Source organism: Balaenoptera physalus (genome assembly GCF_965194825.1).
Source record: "Balaenoptera physalus genome assembly, chromosome: 2".
Lineage (NCBI taxonomy): Eukaryota > Metazoa > Chordata > Mammalia > Artiodactyla > Balaenopteridae > Balaenoptera > Balaenoptera physalus.
This window is the reverse complement of record NC_138883.1, coordinates 142,788,803-142,805,546: the sequence shown is the minus strand read 5'-3', so window position 1 is coordinate 142,805,546 and position 16,744 is coordinate 142,788,803. Positions and strand designations below refer to the sequence as shown.

Genomic DNA, 16,744 nt, shown 5'->3' with positions numbered 1-16,744 from the left:
GCAAAATTTTTTCAGCTACTCCTGACAACCTATGTTTATTCCTGCAAAACTACAATCTAGAAGATGAACATAAATATTCAGTTAATTATAATATAGATTCATGTCATGTTGATATATAATGCTATGAATAATGTTATTTCATTTAATATTTAAAGTTATATGAACCTATTCTAAATATTTCTGTGATATTCTTTTCTATTTTTCTACTCTAATAAGTATGTTTACTATGTTCTTCATCTCTTTTAGTGGAAAAAGATGGAAACCATCATACGAAAGAAACTCACTTCAATAATTTGTATAGTATGGTACATTACTGCGAAAATATAACAGAATGCAGGAGAATACAGCTTTTGGCTTATTTTGGCGAAAATGGATTTAATCCTTATTTTTGTAAGAAATACCCAGATGTTTCTTGTGATAATTGCTGTAAAACAAAGGTAAAATAAGAAAGTTTTAAATTCTTTGTGATAAGGAACTTGACAAGATTTTTTTTTTTCTTCTCTTAATTTAGAAAAGCTAGATACAAGTTAGATTGCAGTAAGTGGGTCCTAGGGATTTTAACAAGGGGACTATGGCTTCCTCCCCATGTTAATTGGGAATAGAAACATTTTAATAGTATTTCTGTGGAATATCCGTAGAACTAGTATTTCTATGGAATATCCATAGAAACATTTTAATAGTATTTCTGTGGAATATCCGTAGAACTATTTTAATAGTATTTCTGTGGAATATCCGTAGAACATTTTAATAGTATTTCTGTGGAATATCCGTAGAACTAGTATTTCTGTGGAATATCCATAGAAACATTTTAATAGTATTTCTGTGGAATATCCGTAGAACTATTTTAATAGTATTTCTGTGGAATATCCGTAGAACTAGTATTTCTGTGGAATATCCATAGAAACATTTTAATAGTATTTCTGTGGAATATCCGTAGAACTATTTTAATAGTATTTCTGTGGAATATCCGTAGAACATTTTAATAGTATTTCTGTGGAATATCCGTAGAACTATCTAGTTCTACGGATATTCCACAGAAATACTATTAAACAGACTGGACCTGTTTTGGTGGTTTATAGGATATTTAAGAAATATCATTAATCTGTAAATACCCAAAAAGATCCAACGTGGGCAGGTAGAATATTTTACATTCAACTCTAATTATATTTAAACATCTTCATTCTCAAAAGGGTTATAACTAGTGTACTATGTGTTTGAATTCAGATCAATTAGATTACTCTGTAAACTGGTTTTTAAAAAAACTGTAAAGAGTAAGGGCAATAGCTTCAGGATGAGTTTGCTATCATCTGTCCTAAAAATAACTTTGGGAGGTTGTAAAATTCAATCGTTAGGTACTGTGTTGTACCTATCATGGTAATTCTACGTTTTAATGTCTACTGTACTTCACAGTTTACAAAGCATTTTCACAGTTGATATATTATTTGAAATATCTGCAAGGTGCTGGGGATTCACATATGAACATGATATAGGCCAATTCACAGACGGGAGGGGAGACAGACATGTATGTATTCATATCACTGTGATACCGTAGGCAGCGCTAGCCAAGCAGAGGGTGATTTACTGTCTCTTGGGGTGGAATCTGTGGATTTATGGCCATCTCAACCCACCACACCCCACTCTGTAAACATTGCTAATCAGTTCACTCATTCAACAAATATTTGTTGAATGCCTGCTCTGTGATAGGCAATGTTCTAGGAGTTTGGGATACATCACTGAACAAAAATATAAAGATCCCTACTCTTGTGGAGCTTACATTCTAGCAGAGGGAGGCTGAATAAAGACAATATACATTATAAGTACATGTTAAGAGGAAAGAACTTTGCTGAAAAGTACAGCAGTGTAAGGAGTCAGGAATGATGAATGGGGTGCAGGATGCAGTGGCCCAGGGAAGTCTTACTGCAAAGATGAGACCTGAGCAAAGACTTGAAGAAAGGAGTTAGCTGAGCAGCTCTCAAATACGGATGTTCTTCGCTAAAACCAAAACCAGAGGCCCTGAGGTGGGGGGCATGCCTGTGCCTTTGAGGGGTAGTGAGGGAGCTCACGTGCCTGCCCAGGGGGAGAGGTGAGGCCGGCCAGAACGGTGTCTGGAGGGCTGAGAAACTGGAAGAGTGGAGCAGCCCTCAGCCGAGACGTTCGGGGAAGTCTGGCAGGGAAGATCAGGAGTTTGGTCTGGGGTGTAGTGAGTTAGATATGTCTTGGATCCAGCAATTCTGAAGAGAGGCTGGTGGTACCATAACTGTGGGAGTGGTTGGCATATAGTTGAATTTGAAGTCATGAAAGCAGATGAAATCTTCACTGGTATAAGTTTAGACAGAAGAGAAGAAAACCAAAGACTGAGCCCTGAGACTTGAAGAGGTTGAGGAGAAGAGGAAGAACTAGGAAAGGAGACCAGGAAAGAGAACAAGTGAGGTAGGAGGAAGGCCAAGGCAACTAAGCATAGGAGTGCATCAGGGAGGAGGGAGCGCTACCTGGTCACCTGCTGCTGCCGAGCCAAGTACCATAAGGACCGAGACGTCACCGTTGGGTTTAGCACCGCGGAAATATGGGACCTGGACTTGACCAGTTTCAGTGGAGAGGGGCAAAATTGGAGGCAGTGCATATGGAGAATTCTTTCAAGTTTTGCTTCAAGGATGAACAGAGAAATGAAACCATAGCTGCCAGGGGAAGTGGAGTCAAGAAGAGACAGGAGAAATAATATATTTGTGTGCTGATAGGAACGTACCTACGGAGGATGGAAATTGATGTGTGAGGAGAGGGAAGAATTGCTGAAGCAGTGTCCCTGAGTAAGCAAGGGGGCTTGGGAGCTAGTGCAGAAGGACAAAGACTGGCTTAGACAGGAGCTTGGGTAGTTCGTCTATAATAACAGGAAGAAAGAAGAGAAAATGCGGGGCAGGTGCTGGGGATGGACGTAGTGAAGGAAGTTTTGAAAGCTCTCTTCGATTGTTTGTTTCCTCAGCAAAGTAGGAGGCAAGGTAGTCAGCTGACAGGACAAGAGTGGGGATTGAAGAGAAAGGAGAAAGTGTGAAATTGTAATCTAAGACGGGGTCAGCAAACTTTATCTTAAAGGGCCAGAGGGTGGTAAATATTGGCTTGGCCAAAAAGTTCATTCGGGTTTCTGTAAGATATTATGGAAAAACCCAAACGAACTTTTTGGCCAACCCAACGTTTCAGGCTTTGTGGGTAGTCTCTGTCACAACTACTCAATTCTGCTATTTTAGCCCAAAAGCAGACATAAATTAGAATAAATACACCAATTTTTCCATAGTTGTGTTCCAATAAAATTTGATTTACAAAAACAGGCATACAGCTCATGGGCCGTAATTTGCTGACTGCTATTCTAAGAGAATGAGGGAGAGATAGACTAAGCATGTATCATTGATTACCTGGCAGCGTTAAGGATCCACTTGAGGTTTGTGGCCCTGTACTGAAAGTGAAAACAGTCGGCATAGTTGTGTGTGTTTCTCCTGCCAAGTTCAGCTACACAGGTGTAGGCATGGAATGGTGGAGAACTGGATCTCATGTGTTTTGTCAAACAGTGTGACCCAAGGGCAGGGGAGTTGAAGGTATATGAAGGTTATGTTATAATGTTATAATGATCGGCTCTGGAATTGAAGCTGAACATCTGAGGACGAGGATCAATGGATAGGCTGTCCCAGTGGATTGCTGGAGTCAGAAACTAGATGGCGTGTGTTAGAAAGGCAGGAGGTAGCGGTCGGAGAACAAAAGGGTTGCTGATACTAGTAAGGCTAGGTAGTGGGTGTGACCATGGGAGTGAGGGGCTGACATATGTGGAGGACAGGATCACTGGAGTACAGGAGATCAAGTTGCCAAAGGCCAAGGTGTGGGAGGATCATCTCTGTACACTAGTCACCAAGAATTAAGGCAGGAATGATGTTGGAGAGAGTGATGGGGCACTCTTTCGTGATGATGCCAGATAGAGCCTCAGAATCACTACCAATTGTTAGTATAGGACAAGAAACCTATTTGTCTTCAGGACTGTGGTGGATGAACAAGGATTAGAAGGTAGAGGAACTGCATATACAGAGGCACAGAAGCATGATGCAACTTTTGAGAACTGCAGGTGCTTAGTATTGCTAGGTTAGAGAACTAGGATAGACGATAGCAAAAGACCACATAGTAATGGTAGGCAGAGTTTGGAGACAACTGAGGGGAATGAGAAAGGGAACTGACCGGAGGTGATAAAAAGGATTGACTGTGGCACCAAAGACCCAAAAGAGATCAGAACTCATACATCTGCATGGTTGGACAATGTTTTTCATCCCTAAAGGTCACCATCCAGTTATGACCAAAAGAGGTATGAAGGGTTTTGAAAGAAAAAGAATATTTCTACCCACAGAGTGCTCTCAGGTAACTGTCTGTGAAACAGAAATGAAATAGATATAGTAGAGTGCTAATTATTCTAGACACAAGGTTAATATAAGAACTTAGGAAAGAATGAACATTTGAAACTTCCTTGGTTTTAGTCTGGAAATGGTTTATTGTGGGACTGTTACAGTTAGTATTAAATCCTAGCGATCTAGGTATCGGTATCTTAATTATAGCAAAAGGTAATCTCTTTTTATTCATAGGATTATAAGACAAGAGATGTGACTGATGATGTAAAAAATATTGTAAGATTTGTTCAAGAACACAGTTCATCACAAGGAACAAGAAATATAAAACATGTAGGTCCTTCTGGGAGATTTACTATGAATATGCTGGTCGACATTTTCTTGGGTAAGTCATCTGTTTTATTGTTTGAGTTACATCTGGAACATCTAGGGAATTCCCTGGTGGTCCAGTGGTTAGGACTCTGCACTTCCACTGCAGGGGGCGCAGGTTCAATCCCTGGTCAGGGAACTAAGATCCCACAAGCTGCACGGCACAGCGAAAAAAAAAAAAAAAAAAAGTTGAACCTCTAAAGAATTCATTACAAGTACATAGAAAAAAATCTCTTCTATTTTCTTATAGAAGCTAAGAGTTTTAGAGTAAAGCCTTTTTGAGTAACAAAAGAAAATCAGTTTTTATGAATTATTACCAATTATTTTTATAGGATTTATGTAAGTCCCTAAGATGAGTTTCCACAAACAAAAAAGAAAATAATAAAGTTTATACAATTTCATCTGAGTGAATGGAATATAACTTCCCTGGAGAATTACCCATTGACTGACTTCCAGTTCAGGATGGCAGCCTGAGCATAAGTATCTGTCTTCTTTTTTCGCTTGAGGCCCCCATTAAAATAGTAGCAAGGAAATAAAATGAGGATTAAATCCGTAACAGCATAGAAAACCAGAAAGAGACCATCATCAGATTAGAGGTTTTAAAAATCTTTGATGAAATGGATGGAAGCATATTGAAAAATGGAATGAAATGCAGTAAATCACAGTGCACAATAAATGTAGAGAAAGTTATAGCAGAGGGGCTGTCAACCAGGCAGAACCCCATTATCACCAGGCCGACTCAGACTTGGAAGCTCAGAGGCCTGGGGGGTGGGAGTAAAAGCAGAGGAGCCAAAAATAGGAGGGGACGGTTAAAAGAAAGTCTGCTCACAAAAGAACTGCATGGAATACCAGCCTTCAGTTGATTCTAGAACAAAGATAAACAAACTGCTTGAGGAGTAGAAAGACAGCTGAGCTGGGGGCCAGCGCCCCTAAGTGGCATTTGGGGGCCACCCAGCCCACTTACCCTAAAGCAAACCTGGTAACTAAATATCCCCATTCAGGGGAGGAACTTGGGGGGAAATAGACCTAGATATAAAATAACAAGAAATCCACCTAAAAGGTTTAACGTGGTCCCTAAAGACTAAATATAAATAGACAATCAAGGGGACTTCCCTGGTGGTCCAGTGGTTAAGAATCCATCCTGCAATGCAGGGGACGCCAGTTCGATCCCTGGTCAGGGAACTAAGATCCCACATGCCGCGGGGCAACTAAGCCCACGCACCACAACTACTGAGCCCGACTACTGAGCCCACATGCCACAACTAGAGAGAAACCCGTACACTGAACGAAGAGCCCGTGCACTGTAACTAAGACCTGACGCAGCCATAAATAAATAAATAAATAAATAATCTTAAAAAAAAAAAAAAAAAAAAGACAGTCAAGAGAAAGACCAAGGGACTTCCCTGGCGGTCCAGTGGTTACAACTCCGCACTTCCACTGCAGGGGGCGAGGGTTTGATCCCTGGCCTGGGAATTAAGATCCTGTGAGCCGCGAGGTGCAGCCAAAAAGAAAAAAGCGAAAGACCAAATAAGTAGCGTATTTGACCCTGGGGATAGAGATAATTTAGAAAATAAGCAATAGCTTTGGGGATGTGGGAGGGGAAACTCCTGATTAGTATCTTCATAAAGACTTAAATAATAATAGAATGTTACAGAAAATAGAGAAAGAGCTGTTAAAAATTTTAAATGATTGACGCAAGTTAATTTAGTGGAAAGGTTGGAAGGTAAAGTCAAGAAAATTTTCTTAAGACCTGAGCAAGGGCTTCCCTGGTGGCGCAGTGGTTAAGAATCTGCCTGCCAATGCAGCGGACATGGGTTTGATCCCTGGTCCAGGAAGATCCCACATGCCGCGGAGCAGCTAAGCCCGTGTGCCACAACTACTGAGCCTGCACTCTATAGAGCCCACGAGCCACAACTACTAAGCCCATGTGCCACAATTACTGAAGCCCACGCCTAGAGCCCGTGCTCCACAACAAGAGAAGCCACTGCAATGAGAAGCCCACTCACCGCAACTAGAGCAAGCCCACGCGCAGCAACGAAGACCCAATGCAGCCAAAAATAAATAAATAAAATAAATAAATTAAAAAAAAAAAAAAAAGACCTGAGCAAAAGGCTATATGGAAAATGTGAGAGACAAAATATAGATCAATTCTTAGGAGATGTAAAATCTGACAAAATTTTGAAATAGAAAGTAGAGAGAGGGAATTATCAAACCAATGATAAAAGAAAATTTCCCAGAATGGAAAAGAAAAAAACCTTAATTAAAATGCCCACTTGGGGGGCTTCCCTGGTGGCTCAGTGGTTGAGAGTCGGCCTGCCAATGCAGGGGACACGGGTTCGAGCCCTGGTCTGGGAGGATCCCACATGCCGCGGAGCAACTAGGCCCGTGAGCCACAATTACTGAGCCTGCGCATCTGGAGCCCGTGCTCTGCAACAAGAGAGGCCGCGATAGTGAGAGGCCCGCGCACCGCGATGAAGAGTGGCCCCCGCTTGCCACAACTAGGGAAAGCCCTCGCACAGAAACGAAGACCCAGCACAGCCATAAATAAATAAATAAATAATTTTTTAAAAAAATGCCCACTTGGGGAGTTCCTTGGTGGTCTAGTGGCTAGGATTCAGTGTTTTCACTGCTGTGGCCTGGGTTCAGTCCCTGGTCAGGGAGCTGAGATCCCACAAGCCGTGCAGCATGGCCAAAATTTTTTTTTTAAATGCCCACTTAATGCTAAATAAGATGCTTTATAAGATGAAATTTAAGAATACCAAGAGTAACGAGATGTTAGGGAAGAAAAACTTTTTCTCCACTCTGTTATATTTAATTGTTGGGGACATTAGCAAGAGAAAAGACAGATTTAATCACGTATGTGTGGGAGTTCATAGAAAATGTGACTCAAAGGGGCAATTAGAATTTGAGGCTTGTATACCATTTTAATAGGGGAAGTAGAGGCAGGGGAAGGGTTAGGAGGAAACAAATGATTTGAGGGAAAGATAAATGGGCCCTTAGGAGAAAGATAGCGGGGAGACATGGCAGTTTTTGTGACAGTGTCTGTTTAGGTGTTGTGTGGAGACTTCTCATCTCCAAGGATAAGAGTCAGTTTTCTCTGGTTGCTCCTGCGGAGGGGATTTAAGACAACTGAGTTCTTTTGGGAGTCTCTGCTTTTTGGCAGATGGATTTCAGAAATTCAGGTACCTTCTGCTCAAAATAATTTTTATGCCACTGTGGCATGTTCTGGACCCCTTCAGAGATACTGCAGAAAGCTTTGGAAAGAAAAAACAAACCAAAACCAAACTGACATCAGATTAATGTCAGTAGCCCTGGAGACTAGAAGGCAAAGAATGTGATATGATGTATACCATAAAGAGAGGAACTGACCCATGGGTCCAGTGAGAAGAAATCCCAGAGTCACAGCTATGCAGCAGGTCCAGTAAGCAGTCTGTACAAATTGTAACAGAAAGTCGGGAAAAATAAGTCCCAAGCAATATAGAGAAAGAACAAGAAATGAATTTTTTTATTGATGACAGTAAAGAACACAAATGTTACTTCTCAACAGCAGAAGGAGAAAGGCACTTAGAAACTCCTGGAGAGGGACTTCCCTGGCGGTCCAGTGGTTAAGACTTCACCTTCCAATGCAGGGGGTGCGGGTTCAATCCCTGGTCGCGGACCTGGTTGGATCCCACATGCCTCGGGGCCAAAAAATGGAAACATAAAAAACAGAAGCAATATTGTAACAAATTAAATAAAGACTTTAAAAATGGCCCACAGCAAAAAAAAAATCTTTAAAAAAAAAAAGAAACTCCCGGGGAAAGATTATAAAAGAGAGCCAAGGTAAAATAGAAAACAAAGGAAATGGCTGCATGATTTTGAGTAATTAATAAAATGTGCAAAAAAATAATCCGTTTATCTGAATACAGTAAACATCCTCCTTAGAGTTGCACAAGAGTCATGAGTTCTAAGTGGGGAAGGAAGCTTGTTGTAATATAAATGTTGCTGATTAGCTACAATAGAGTCAATGTATAGACTTAAACATGGTTAGAGAACAGGGCAGGATATAGATGTTAATCTTGATGATGTAAAAATAAAAGTACAATAAATAAAAATAAAAGGGGGTACTTCCCTGGTGGCGCAGTGGTTAAGAATCCACCTGCCAGTGCAGGGGACACAGGTTTGAGCCCTGGTCCAGGAAGATCCCACATGCTGCGGAGCAACTAAGCCCCTGCGCCACAACTACTGAGCCTGCGCTCTAGAGCCTCCGAGCCACAACTGCTGAGCCTGCGTGCCACAACTACTGAAGCCTGCGTGCCTAGAGCCTGTGCTCCGCAACAAGAGAAGCCACCGCAATGAGAAGCCCGCGCACTGCAACAAAGAGTAGCCCCTGCTCGCCACACCTAGAGAAAACCCGTGCAGCAATGAAGACCCAACGCAGCCAAAAATAAATTAATTAATTTAAATAAATAAATAAAAATAAAAGAGGAGTATATGGACAGCTTGGGGTGCTGGTAGCCTCCTACATAGTGGGGAGGGAGAGTGGTCAGACACTCTAAAGTTACCCCAAAAATCAATAGATGAACCAGTATTATGTAACTAGCAAAATTCAGGACAGGGTAAAGTGAAGAGGGTGGCATAAATGAGATAAAGCCTCATCTTTCATTGTGAAGGGTCAATATGTAAATGTCAGGTGGTGATTCTGGCCAGTGGAATGACAGCAAGAGTATGGGTTCCATGCAGAGGTAACCACCAGAAGAGCTGAAAACAAGCTATTTAAAAAGTGATTGCCGGAACTTCCCTGGCGATCCAGTGGTTAAGACTGTGCTTCCACTGCAGGAGGCGCGGGTTCGACCAGGGATCAGGGAACTAAGATCCCACATGCTGCGAGGCACAGCCAAAAAAAATTAAAAATAAAAAAAATTAAATTAAATTTTTTTAAAAAAGTGATTGCCTTGGAGAGGAGTGAGACTAGGGAGGGGAAGGGTGGAACAGAGGAATGTTGCTTTTAATTATAAACCCTCCTGTGCAATATTGTATTTTCTTCCTATGTACATGTATTACTTTAATTAAAAATCTATAAAGCAATTAAAAAATTAATAGCCTAGATTGGAGTAGGAAGACGGTTTGTTCAGTTTCTCAGCTGTGTCTCCTGGATCTGCACATTTCTCAGGACAAAGCAACTTTTAATGCTGGTCTTCCCTTTCTGGATTCTTGCCTTCTCCTGGTTTGGATGCTTTTGGGGGTACAAGGGGTTGCAGATAAAATAATTTGTTATAAGAATGATACATGATCATTCTACATTATAATATGTAGAAAATCGAAAAATACAAATAACTCCCCAAAAAACTGCTAATGTTTTAATGTGTGTTTGCTCACAATCACATATTTATCATATTGTATGTATAGTTTCTGTCAGTTTTATGTAACAGGATATAAGCATTTTCTTTTTTTTTATTCTTAAGTAGTTTTTAATTTATATTTTATCATATTGATGAAATGTATTTAAATAGTTTTATTTTAGGACATATTTTTCTATTGTAAATAGTGATGTGATAAATAGCCTTTTAAATACACCCTCGTCTACATCTCTGTACCGTTCACGTAGATTGCTAAGTCAGACATTTTTCTGACACATTCTTCAGTTTCTCCTTAGCTCTTATGTGTTTTTTAAGAAAATTGTTTGTTTCGTCCAGATTTCGTAGTTATCCTCAACACTAGGGTTGGTCCACATCAGCCAGCCCGTTACCAGAGCAGTAGTCCTGCCCCAGGAGTGTGACATTTCAGGCAAACAAATCACTTGAAGAAGGAAAAACTTGAAATCATTCAGCATCTATGACCAGAAGCCATCTGAAATTTACAATAATGTAATTATTTGGAACTCTTAAAATAGAGCTAAAGCTTTACAAAGTAATTGTTAATTCTGATTATAATCAGTGTCACACGCCTTCTTAAGTAGATTGTTATAATAAAATTGTGAGGCTTCCCTGGTGGCACAGTGGTTAAGAATACACTTGCCAATGCAGGGGACACGGGTTCGAGCCCTGGTCCGGGAGCATCCCACATGCCGCGGAGCAGCTAAGCTCGTGCTCCACAAGTACTGAGCCTGCGCTCTAGAGCCCACGAGCCACAACTACTGAGCCCACGTGCCACACAACTCCTGAAGCCCACGCGCCTAGAACCTGTGCTCCGCAACAAGAAAAGTCACTGCAGTGAGAAGCCTGCACACCACAGGGAAGAGTCGCCCCCGCTTGCTACAACTAGAGAAAGCCCGTGCGCAGCAACGAAGACCCAACGCAGCCAAAAAAATAAATAAACAAATAAATAAAATTTTTTTTAAAAATTGTGTTTATGATGAAAACATTAGTCATTAGTGCAGCGTGGATGTGAAACCAAGGATCCAGCTGGGGGTGGGACTCTCAGTCAGTGGGAGGAGGAGGGAAGTATACAGCCTTGTGGAGTGTTATGCAACAGTGATATGAAGCTATTAAGGTTTATATGAACTATGTCTTTGATTTGTTTGCTCTAATATAATTTTATAAGCTGTACATGCAACATGCTAAAATGATAAACTTAATTTTGCTGCTGTTTTTGACCAATGCACGTTATAAAAAGATGAAGAGAAGTACATACAATTATTTTAGCGTTCTACTCAAATATTCTTACTTCATGGAAACAAGTGTCTATTTGTGCCATGGTTTTTCCTGTGGAAGAGCTTAGCTATCTCATTTACCCAGACCTGTCCATAAGTGGCTTTTTTAGCCTCTTCTATTAGAGTTATGATATACCTACATTTACTAATCTAATTTCTCTTACCTTCTTACCAGGGAGTAAGAGTGCAAAAATTCAGTCAGGAATATTTGGAAAGGGATCTGCTTATTCAAGACACAATGCTGAAAGACTTTTTAAAAAGCTGATACTTGACAGGATTTTGGATGAAGACTTATATATCAATGCCAATGATCAACCAATTGCATATGTGATGCCTGGAAATAAAGCCCAACATGTACTAAATGGTCATTTAAAGGTATGGTATTTTAAATGTTTATTTTATTTTATTATCTCACAATGAGTAGACAGAACTATTTCACTGCAAACTCAAGTGTCTTTTCCAAAGCTTATGGATACTGAATTTATATATACTGTCCTGTATGAACATATTCTATTCTTCTTAATTTAGAAAGAGATCTTAAAATTGAACCCAAGTAATGTAACACCTGTCAAAATGAATTGAATGGGTTGTCAGATCATTAAATCATCATATATTCATTAAATAAACATTTATCAGAAAGCTAGTCTGTGCTGGCACAGGAAATATAAAGATGGAGAATATACAGCCCCGTTCCCAAGGGACTTACTATCTACTTGGCATAACAGAAATACCCCCCAAAAAATGTAATTAAGCATTAAATAAAGCCTCTATGTGCATGCACTCATTCCTGTGCTCTCATTTTCTCTCACAAAGGTAGACTTTATGGAAACGGAAAATTCCAGCAGTGTGAAAAAACAAAAAGCTTTAGTGGCAAAGGTATCTCAGAGGGAAGAGATGGTTAAGAAATGTCTTGGAGAGCTTACGGAAGTCTGCAAATCTCTGGGAAAAGTTTTTGGTGTCCATTACTTTAATATTTTTAATACTGTCACTCTCAAGAAGCTTGCAGGTTGGTGTGTGTGAGTCTTCTGTTGCGTGGCATAAATTAATAGGCTAAAAGTTAATCTTGCTAAGGAACTTACCAAGGGCATTAATATATCTCATTCTTTTTGATCTCTGAATTGAAAGCTCAGAAAAACAGTTTAAACTCATTCTTGAGATAAAATATATTTTTTAAGATATACACAGTACTTTGTTATTCAGACATATGGTATAATTTCAATCTTATACTTCAGTCTAATGCTGCATGTTAGGATATGGATAATTCTAATTGCTAACACCAGATGTCACTTAATGAATTTGTGTGCATTATTTGCCTGCCTTATGATGTTTAACTATGTGTGTACACGTCTTTGCAATGCAGAGCTAAGTTCCTTTCGAAAAGAGATTTTGTTTTATGCTTCTCTGAATCCGGATCTAGCACACTGCTGTGTCTAAGTATTTTTTGATAAATACTTGCTGACGTGAGTTATTTCCATGGCTTCAGACAGCTCAACCCAGAATTCTAATAGTAAAGTCCCTGGAAAATAAGTTGGCCACATGGTTGACTGACTAGTGTACATTTCCTTCCACCCTCTTCCTTCATAAAAACTCACAATCATCACGTTCTCACTCTTCCATCCCCACTCCTGCCACCATATGTCATTACAGTATTTCATCAACTCTAAAATGCCACATTGTTATTTTATGGACTATTGAGAAAGAAAAAATTCTACTAATTAAACTGTGACACAGTGCTTTTATTGAAAGAGTTGTTTTTACTTTATTTAGATTTTTATCATATGTAACTGTGCATATATGGAAAATGCATACAATCAAAGTAGATTGATTTAAGTACTTGTAAAAATTCACATTCAAAACCTGACTCTTCTGAATCATTTTTTGAGTCAGTTGTCCATGTCTTTGTTTTCCCTTATGTCATCAGGAACGTTAGTGATACAGCCTTTTTAGCATGCTCCACTTTGTTCCCCAAAATTTTAATCAAAATCCTTGTCACCCGTTCTGATTTGATGGTGACACTTCCTTGATGATACCAGAAAGTGTCCGCGGGAGGCTGCACGTCTCTCAGTAACACAAATGTAACACTGCTTCATCTACTTCAGGTCATGTAAAGCACTTGGTTGTTGCTTGCAAGGAACTGTGGAATTGTCATTTCCTCCAGGACATACAATTTGCTTTGTTAATGCCAAATTTATCCCCCGTTACTCCGTTTCTGAGCTTTTCTGCATGCACAGTCATTTTCTCAATGCTAATCACAGTCTAGTCTTTTCTAACACATTTCATGTGCAGTTCAATTCAACGTGTGAGGAACCAGCACTGCAGTGGCGCTGTCGGCATGCCGGCAGCACTGACGGCTATGACTGAGTTCTCACAGGCGCAGGCAGTGACGGCACAGCTGCCATTTGGCCGTCAGCACTTGTAAGACGCCTCTTGGCCTCAGGAATGCCAAAATGCAAAAAAAAAAGAGTATATCTTAGAATCAATGAAATGTAGTATTTTGTTCCTAGGCTATTAGTGAGGTTTCCTAACTGGTCTCCTTATCTCCAGATAATGAACATGATATTCATTTTAATCTTCTAAATACTTGGCTAAAATTCCAACAGCTCTCCAGATAAAGTACAAAGTCTATCAGGAATCTGCATTTCTTTTTATTTTATTTATTTATATTTTTTGGCCGCACCCTCACAGCATACAGGATCTTAGTTCCCCGACCAGGGATTGAACCCACACCCCCTGCAGTGGAAGTGTGGGGTCTTAATTACTGGACCGCCAGGGAAGTCCCAGGGATCTGGGGCTCCCCCACTTTATCTTCCAGTAACCCTTTCCATAAACCTCCTGGTCTGTCCCACAGGTCTGTTCTTTTCCTCTAAACGTAGAAATGATGTTACAATCACGGATTTGAAATCCACCCTTTGCTCAACGCAGATACGTGGGAATTATTACTCCCTCACTGCCCATAGCCAGTGCATCAATAAATCCTACAGACCCAGCCTCCAAAACATGTCCGAATCTATTTCTTCTCTCTGTCTCCACTACTACCCGCTAGTTCACAGCATCCTCTCTCGCACCTGTAGTGGCTTCCATCAGGCTCCGGTTTCCCCTCTTTCCCTTACAATCCATTTCCTGTGTACAGCAGCCAGAGTGATCTTTAAAATAACAGGCTTGTCTAGCTATAAGACTGTTGTGCCTTCTCTATGCAGAAGACTCTTTTTTTTAAAAAATTTATTTATTTAATTTATTTATTTTTGGCTGCGTTGGGTCTTCATTCTGTGCACGGGCTTTCTCTAGTTGTGGTGGTGGGGGTGCTACTCAGTTGTGCGTGGGCTTCTCATTGCAGTGGCTTCTCTTGTTGAGGAGCATGGGCTCTAGGTGCACGGGCTTCAGTAGTTGTAGCACATGGGCTCAGTAGTTGTGGCTCGCGGGCTGTAGAGCACAGGCTCAGTAGTTGTGACGCACAGGCTTAGTTGCTCCGCAGCATGTGGGATCTTCCTGGACCAGGGCTCGAACCCCTGTCCCCTGCATTGGCAGGCGGATTCTTAACCACTGCACCACCAGGGAAGCCCTAGCAGAAGGCTCTTAATGGCCTACTTGTTAAAGGCAGAGTACTTGCTTCACCCACGTGCAGAAAGACCTGAAGAACAGTTTTGGGTTGGGGGGAAGTAAGAATTCAGTTAAGGCCTTACTGAGTAGGGTATACAAATGTGGAGTGCAGGGGAGAAGTCAGAGCTGGAAATACAGATGTGGGCCTTCTCTGCAAACAAGCATCACCATACTTGTAGCTAGACAAGTCTTGGTTGTGAGAACAGTGGGCCAAGAGCAAAGTCCAGTTACCTCTGGGGCACACTGCCCAGGAACCCCCACTCCGCTTCCCCCCACGTCCTGTGCTCCCTCCCATTCTCGGCCCTGACTCCACACACCTTTGCTGCTGGGATTGGACCACGGGCTCCTGCCCTCTGGGCCTGTGCGCTGCCTCTGTCGGCATTTAACTGCCTTTTAGAAAATCAGCCCATGTACCCGGTGCTCTGCAGATAGTTGGCACTTAACAAACATGTGCTGAATGGGTGAATGAGCATAAATTCAGTGGGTTTTCTCTGGGTGGTAATTTAAATTTCTAATTTTATGCCCATGCACAGAATCTTTATCGTCTGATCCTGAGGTTTTGCTTCAAATTGATGGTGTTACTGAAGACAAACTGGAAAAATATGGTGCAGAAGTGATTCCAATATTACAGAAATATTCTGAGTGGACATTGCCAGGTTCAGTATACAGCCAAATATGGGTTTTCTGAAAGCCTCTTTTAATGTTAAACGATGCATCTCACTGGATTAGATTCATGTGGTTTCTGGCTTGTGTTAACGGTCCCTACACCTTGTCACACTGACATCCAGGTTCTCAGAGCAGACCCCGGTGGTGTGCCGGGCACCTCTTAGAGGACACCAGTGCTCAGGTCCCCCAGGGGAGACCAGTTACTGAACTTGCTAACAGGACCCAGGGGACAACCTTTGGGCCCAGGAGTTGCTAGTTCTGTTAAGGCAAGTGCCTGAGGAATCTGGAGCCCTGGGTGCAGATCACATATCTGCCAGCATCTCACTCTGTAATCCTTGGTAGGCCACACATAGCCTCTTTGTTTTTCAGTTTCCATGTCTGAGGACGGGAAGTGTTATCTGACAAGCATGTCTAAAGTTTAAGAGTGGAGTTTAAATGTTTTGGGAAAATGAACATGTAATTGGACTACTGGAGAATCTTACTGTTATTAGCCATTGAAAGAATCTGCCCGAGTGAGCGCATCATTAGCGGACGTTCCCAAAGGTTGCTGGAAGCCTGTCACGTAGCACCTCTAATTGCGAAGCTCAACACTGAGCTGTAGAAAGCATGCGCTCAGGGAAAATCGAGAACAAAGAAAGATTTCGTTGTGGGAGATACAGGTGCAGGAGTCGGGCGCCCTCCTCCAGCGTATTGCCATATGCAGACTAGCCAAGTGAAATGTTTCCCTGTTTCTGTAACGGACCACGGGAGGGGTCCTTCTCAGAGTAGCAGGATGAGACATGAGTGAGCGTGCATTTCACGTTCTGTCTCTCCACAGTCGTGTTTTATCCATTAACAAAACGCCAAAGAGTCAGGTTTTCGTTAATTCCTCTGTATGGTAATTATTCCATAAATCCTTACTTCAAATACATTAACCTCTTGGTGGGAACTTAACGTTTGTTTAGTATAGTAACTTGTTTGGATAGGGATTTTTGCCCACGTAAGGTAGGGCTGCTCTGCGGAAATAGCCCACAGTGTGGTCATGATCACTCCCACTTATTGAGGGAGGACAGAGCCAAGAGCTTTGCCTATTTTGTGTCATTCAATCCTTATAACACTGATTTTATTT

At 41.2% G+C, this 16,744-nt stretch overlaps 1 protein-coding gene across 16 annotated transcripts in view; it reads left to right on the top strand.

The window, feature by feature from the left end:
• Window positions 1-16,744, top strand: part of BLM (BLM RecQ like helicase) — a 102,202-nt gene that overhangs the window by 68,693 nt on the left and 16,765 nt on the right. For 12 of the 16 annotated variants that reach the window (XM_082448520.1, XM_082448524.1, XM_082448519.1 and 9 more), the window contains 5 exons: window positions 247-437; window positions 4,611-4,758; window positions 11,549-11,748; window positions 12,187-12,379; window positions 15,504-15,626. In XM_082448520.1, coding sequence (XP_082304646.1) covers window positions 247-437; window positions 4,611-4,758; window positions 11,549-11,748; window positions 12,187-12,379; window positions 15,504-15,626 — 855 coding nt within the window. Of the gene's footprint in view, window positions 1-246; window positions 438-4,610; window positions 4,759-11,548; window positions 11,754-12,186; window positions 12,380-15,503; window positions 15,627-16,744 lie in introns of those variants that run through there. The other 4 variants (XM_082448525.1, XM_082448521.1, XM_082448523.1 and 1 more) reach the window with 4 other exon arrangements.